Raw genomic sequence first — 7261 nt, 5'->3', positions numbered from 1 at the left:
GTGTTAACCTATTTAAAAATTCAAGTGAAACAAATTTAGAAAAATATCCTGTCCCAAATCTCATGATTCGATTCATTAAAAAGTTTCAGTATCCTTCAGTTTTCTAAAAAAGCGTTCAAGAGAAAAAAATCTCAGGCATATAAGATGACCGTATTCTGCACCTCGTACCACAAGAATGTGTTGTCACATGTTTACGAACATACATGATGTTTGAAATCAGATCATTCAAGTATTCCAGTGTAGCGCACTTTAACGGTATGCAAAATTGCAACAATAATCACGACGGGGTACGTCTATTTGAGATGACGTATCAATTTAACAAAACTATGTAATGGGTGGGTGCTTGCAAACCATCTGTGTTTAGAAGTTATTATGTAGTTAAAGCGGGAGGAGTCGTCACTTGTGCAAGCGTCAGGTGGCCATAGCGTTTCATTGTTTACAAACAAGCGTCTACCCATGAGCCTTTGTGTTTTTAGCGTGTGTTGTTATCGTCGCTTGGGACTCAATTTCCGCGCGTGCGCATGTGTTGACATAAAACTGTTCACTTTATTTATTATATACATAGCTAATGACCAATGCAAGTTTTTATATTCGTAAATATAATGTTTTTGTTTTTTTAGACTTGTCGGATCCGATTTATCGGTCGACCTAAAGGCACCATTATTATTATATGTAAACAATTCGGTGATTTTTCATTATTAATAAATAATGATATTTCAAATCCATTATATAGAAATCATGAGTTATGTTTGTTTTTTTAGACTTGTCGGATCCGATTTATCGGTCGACCTAAAGGCACCATTATTATTATATGTAAACAATTCGGTGATTTTTCATTATTAATAAATAATGATATTTCAAATCCATTATATAGAAATCATGAGTTATGTTTGTTTTTTTAGACTTGTCGGATCCGATTTATCGGTCAACCTAAAGACACCATTATTATATGTATTACGGTGATTTTTCATTATTAATAAATAATGATATTTCAAATCCATTAATATTTATAAACATGAGTTAACATGTTTAATTTATTTATACATAATAATATTCGTAATATAATTATATATATAATAAATATATGTACATATAAATAAATAATAAATAAATAATTTCACTTTCATTACTCAAATGTTATTTAATTATTACTTGAGATATGTTATACACATAACAAATTATGAAGGTCGAGTTCAATTCTATGAAAATAATCTTTGTTGCAGCATTTATTTACAAACCAAGGATCAACGTATTTTATTCTTTATTTATATTTATGTGATTTATATACAAACAATTGTGTTTCGTATATAATCAGAAAAGTGTGTAATATTATTTATCAGGCAGCAAAATGCATTATTTATAAATAAATATCATTATATTTAAGTAAGCTCGTTATTTGTAAATAATAATACAAACTCGAGTATTTCCTTGCTGAATAAATTTGAATATGCGCATTGAATGTAAATAAGGTAGCGTGAACATCAAAAAGTATGATTAATTGCAACTCGGCGAATATAACTTTATTTGCAAACCATGGACGTTGGTGGCGTTTTCATGATTTATAAAAAATGAGGGTCTCAAAATTATTTATATATAAATAATGCAGACCAGACTTGTATAGAGTCTGTGTATATAAATAATACGAATATTGAAATGGTTTACAAGTCCTAAATATTATGATAACTAAATAATGAAAATTTTCATAGAATTGAACTCGACCTTCAGCCATTTTAAATTACCCACAATTCATCACGTTTTTTTCTCGACCATAGTGATTTATGCTCGAGTGAGCAACAGTCCCTTGACGTCGAGGGACTGTGAGTGAGCGTTTACTTTTTTTCGACAATAGAATATTTTTCTCAACGCTCCATTCATTTTGCACGATTATTGTGTTTGTGTTTGAGCCCCCTCTCTATGGTACCCCTGTCACTGTATTCATATGGAGGCCGTATATGGGAATTGAGTTTAGTGACCGAAATGAATCAGTTCACTGCGTCACACATACGTCATCGCATTTATTGGATTTAGAGCACAACCAAACGGAATACATTGTTCGCCGTTCACCGACAGTAATTTCATTTAAACGTTTCCAAATGGCAGACTACAATTATAACAGAGTGGCATTGTGGACAACACTTCGATGTGTTTCAACAGCGTTTGAACATTCCATTTCAACTTTGAAAGGGGTAGTTGTTTTTCACCAACCATTTACAGAGGATGTTCGTCTCGGTCAACAACGTGTATTTGATACAATGCAACAGTTTCCATACCGGACTAGTGTGATGTTTCGTGAAGTGAAGAAGAAACTTGAGTATGACCATCCTCACAGTAACACTGTGTTTTTCAAAGAATTCGCATATTTTTTAATGTCACATCTAGATTGTTTGCCAGATAATTTTAAACATTCATTCTTGATTAGAAAGCCGTCTAAAGCAATACGATCACAATATATTGCGCGCATGCGCTGTGTTGACGAATCGATGTCATTTCGGCCAGAAGAAGTTGGGTTCCGTGAATTGTGGCAGTTGTACAGCTATGTGAAAGATACGCTAGGACAGAACCCAGTGGTTATTGATGCTGATGATTTGTTGGATAATCCCAAGGCAATCATGAAGGGATATTGTAACAAGATGAATCTGAAGTACCAGGACAGTATGGTGCACTGGGATGAGGGAAAATTAGTAAATGGGATGTCAATACCAAATATGGAGGCTTGGTACAGCACTGTTCGTGGAAGTTCTGGGTTTGTGTCGTCATACCATGATCCGTCGGACGATGATGTTCGTCTACCAGACATTGTTGTCCAATCAATTCACGACTCTGAGCCGTATTATCAGCAATTGTATCATTACCGAATTCGCGGAAATGATATATCAGATTTATAGAAGTGATTGAATGTGAGCCTTCTCTGAGATATCATGTAGTTTTTTTCTTTACATATATAACCTAACTTTTACCTAGTATTGTTGAGCTACTCATTCTCGGTTATTTCACGAAGTTACTCGCATCGATTAGGGATAGTACAACAAGCATTGATAATGCATAGTCCCCGTTCAGTATTAGCTGTAGTCGATGTAAATGTTCAGTACAAGTGACATGTAGAAATGAAATATCAATGTTTTTTAACACTGACACAAATTATAGACTGTGTTACTGTCAGTATAGTACCTACGTAGAAACTTTGAACTGAATTGGACTATATCTTACAGAGGAAATAGCATGAAAGAAAAACGCAGTCAGTCGGGTATTGTTGTTCAAGTATCTCCAAAAGAAATATGTCTTGCATCATAACCTAATATGCAAGGTCATCATACAAAGTTTGATTGAAAATGCCCTATTCAATTATGAACTGAGTCAGGCCATATCGTCCTGTTCAGCTCCAAAAAACAGTTTAGGACATGTTACAGAATATGATTTTACGTTTTTTTTGACAAAATGGCCACCCTTTCGACAAATTTGATCAAATTTCAAGACAAAACATGTTGTTGTGTTAACCTTCAGTATACTAACTATGTAGAAACTTTGAACTGAATCAGGCCATATCTTTCAGAGGAATCAGCACGAAAACGGAAAAAAAAAAAATGACCGCCAGTCGGCCGAATCTCGAAGAAAAGTGACATGTACCTACAACCCAATATGCATGATCACCATACAAAGTTTGATTGAAATCAACCTGTTCAGCTCCGAGAAACAGTCCCGGACACGTTATAGACTGTGATTTTAAGATATTAAACAAAATGGCCGCCATTTCGACAAATTTCATCAAATCTGAAAACAAAACATGGTGTTGTATTATCTTGAAGTATAGTACCTATGTATAAACTTTGAACTGAATCAGGCCATATCGTTGTACGCGAGATATTGATAGATTTGTTTTTACTTCTCTGATAGTGTGTCCACAGTCAGCTGGCACACGTGTGATAATAAAATGAATGCGATATTTACTATATACTGTAAAACATGTCTTTTTAGCTAATTTAGCTAATCTGTAATTTCGCTAATTCAAGATGTCACTAATTTAGAATAAAGTACATTCTCACAATGAAATTGTTGACACTTTAGCTAAATTAAGATTCAGTTAATTCATGCATGAAGTCAAATTCGCTAAAATGGCAGGTAGCTATTTAAACATGTTTTAACAGTACTTTCAAACTGCAATCATTTACATATGCACACTGACGCGCACTCACGTAAAATAAACAAAGTAGAATTTTACGTAACGCCCTCTGAGGCGGATATTCCAAGAGGTTTATAGCCGTTCAAGATGCGTTTGAATATATTATCTGCTGGTCTTCCTCGGGTGGCTACGATGAGTTTGATAACGCTGATGGCGCTTTAATCAGCCGAGAAGAGAAGACATTCATCGCGCCAAGGGCGTTCGTTGCAAACCTTTCAGTAATTGAGAGAATTTCCTTGATTAGTTTTTCCTATTTACAATTAACATTCATATTTGTATTCTTGTAAGATGCTATAACTTTTAACCATGAATGAGTTATTGTGCTTTATTATTAGTTATTTGTAATGGTATAATTACAAAGTAGTCAACGGTGGGGGCGCAAAGCTACGCAACTCATATCATATACTGTAAATGCATTAATTATTCACTGGGTTTAATTTTGCTATTTTCACTGATAAGTAAAATCTGCTAAATTAAATCTACGTGAACATGTAAAATAACATTAAAACTCATCGTTTCCTTGACAAATTCATGAAATAACACAGTGAATATGCTCAAAACATCACAATAGTGAAATTAAATGTCAGTGAAAATATTAAATGGTTTTACAGTATTAAGACGTTAATTCTTAAAATGAACACCCCATCGAATAGTATCATGAATAGGTACCCGATTTTAGAAACGCGACATACGCGCATTTTCGCACGCACAGTATAAGTCTCATATCGAACAGGATGCGGCGCGACGACTGCCGCCCTTTAACAACACACGCTAAAAATGCAAAGGTTCATGGGTAGACGCTTGTTTGTAAACAATGACACGCTATGGCCATCTGACGCATGCGCAGGTGACGACTGCCCCGCTTTAAATTTAGATAAGTACATTATATTCAATTGAATTTAACGCAACCCTAGTGGCAATTTAATTATAAGTATAAACTTAAATAAATTACAACTCTAAACAGGATTGCGTTTTAATTGAGTTTAATTAATTGCATGTTGATTGTTCCTAACATGCCAGGATTACTACATCGACAAATGAACACCGAATTCTACGACACCTGTTGCATCTCGTGCTATAGACCTTCCTGAACAAAGAAATTGATTACGAAACGATAGCACCATTTTAGGATGAATCCTCTATTTGTCGTCATTATCAAAACGGCCGTCAGCGAATTAGGCGAATCAAATTTTTAGTCATAACTTGACTTCTATTTATTTTACCATATTTGATTTTGGCCTTTTGAATATATTTCATCCTTGCGTGTTTGTGTATTTTTCCTATATAGTTTCCTACAAAATAATAACACACACTGTTTATTTCAGTGTATCGCAAAAACACTGCACAGACTAATAATGGGACTGAATGAATGCAGTTAATTTGAACCACGTGAGAGCAGTAGCACAGATGGATGATACATTAAAATATGTTTTAATATCAAAACATTTGCAGTGATTATTATACTAGTATTAATGCAAATAGTGTGTAATGAAATACGTGGTTTGTTAAGTTAGCGAGGCATAAACTAACCACATTGAATACACATTCAACAATTTTATTTTCAGTCGGAACCGTATTTTAAATTGGAACGTTAACAATAAATTGTAGGGTACAAATAATTGAGCATCATATTAACAGAGGTGCATTGTGGTCAACCAATCGACACGTTTCCGGTCCGTGGCTAATCATGGCCAAGGAAATTTCTAATAATTCTAGTATTTTGGTTTTTGACGTATTTTTAATTAATGATTTGGAGATAAGTAATCACAATTCAGATTTAGTTTTCAACAGTGGAAGATTGGAGAAAAGTGTGAAACTAGACTGAAAATAATGGAATAGCGGTGCAAAGGATAAAACTAGAGTGTAAAGTTGTGGAATAGTGGCGCAAAGTGTGAAAATATAGGGCAAAGTGTGACACTTGAGTGCCAGATAGTGGACAAGTAGTGCAAAATTTGAAACCACCATGCCCATTAGTGGAAAAGTGGCGCAGAGTGTGAAACTAGAGTGTAAAATAGTAAATAGTGGTGCAAACTTTGAAACTAGCATGAACATTAGTAAAAAAGTGGTGCAAAGTCCGAAACTAGATTACCAGATAGTGGAATAGTGGTGCAAAGTGTGAAACTATATTGCAAAGTAGTGGGATAGAAGTGCAAAGTGTGAAACTAGCGTCCACATTAGTAGAAAAGTGGTGCAAAGTGTGAAACTAGAGCGGTAAGTAGTGGAATGTTGGTCCAAAGTGGGAAACTATAGTGCAAAGTAGTGGAATAGTGGTGCAAAGTGTGAAACTATAGTGCAAAGTAGTAGAAAAATGGTGCAAATTGTGAAACTATAGTGCAAAGTAGTAGAAAAATGGTGCAAATTGTGAAACTAGAGTGCCAGATAGTGGAATAGTTGTGTGAGTGTGAGTGTGAGTGTGAAACTAAAGTGCAAAGTAGTGGAATAGTGGTGCAAAGAGTGAAACTAGAATGGTAAGTAGTGGAAAAGTGGTGCAAAGTGTGAAACTAGAGTGCGAAGTTGTGGTAAAGTGGTGCAATGTGAGAAACTAGTGTGCAACGTAGTGGGATAGAGGTGCAAAGTGTGCAACAAGAGTGTAAAATAGTTGAATAAGGATGCAAAGTACAGAGGAGTGGGATAGTGGTGTAAAGTGTGAAATAGTGGAATAAAGGTGCAAAATTTGAAACTAGCATACAAAGTGTGAGACTAGAGTGTAAAGTAGTGGAATAAAGGTGCAAAGTGTAAAACTAGTGTGCAACATAGTGGGATGGAGGTGTAAAGTGTGCAAAAAGAGTGTGAAATAGTGGAATAAGGGTGCAAAGTTTGAAACTACTGTCCACATTAGAAGAAAAGTGGTACAAAGTGTGAAACTAGAGTGCAAAGTAGTGGAAAAGTGGTGCAAAGTGTGAAACTCGAGTACCAGATAGTGGAATAGTGGTGCTGAGTGTGAAACTAGAGTCCACAGTAGTGGATAAGTGGTGCAAAGTGAGAAACTAGAGTGCAAAGTAGTGGGATAGAGGTGCAAAGTGTGAAACCAGAGTGTAAAATAGTGGAATAGTGCAAGGTTTGAAACTAGCGACCACATTAGTA

The 7261-nt window shown here is 35.0% G+C and overlaps 1 protein-coding gene across 1 annotated transcript; it reads left to right on the top strand.

Annotated features, from left to right (window-relative positions):
* The first annotated feature begins 2035 nt into the window (after positions 1-2035).
* Positions 2036-3138, top strand: LOC144350673 (uncharacterized). The gene has a single exon (XM_078008767.2). The coding sequence runs from the start codon at positions 2094-2096 to the stop codon at positions 2883-2885; it is 792 nt and encodes a 263-aa protein (XP_077864893.2). The 5' UTR covers positions 2036-2093; the 3' UTR covers positions 2886-3138.
* Positions 3139-7261: the final 4123 nt, after the last annotated feature.

Source organism: Saccoglossus kowalevskii, chromosome 1 (genome assembly GCF_978046115.1).
Source record: "Saccoglossus kowalevskii chromosome 1, keSacKowa6.1, whole genome shotgun sequence".
Classification (NCBI taxonomy): Eukaryota; Metazoa; Hemichordata; class Enteropneusta; family Harrimaniidae; genus Saccoglossus; species Saccoglossus kowalevskii.
The sequence above is the reverse complement of the archived record's forward strand: the minus strand, read 5'-3'. Positions and strand labels throughout refer to the sequence as shown.

What these genes read in the sequence shown, in the direction of transcription:
- LOC144350673 (XM_078008767.2), top strand. Translation starts at nt 2,094, where the DNA reads ATGGCAGACTACAATTATAACAGAGTGGCATTGTGGACAACACTTCGA.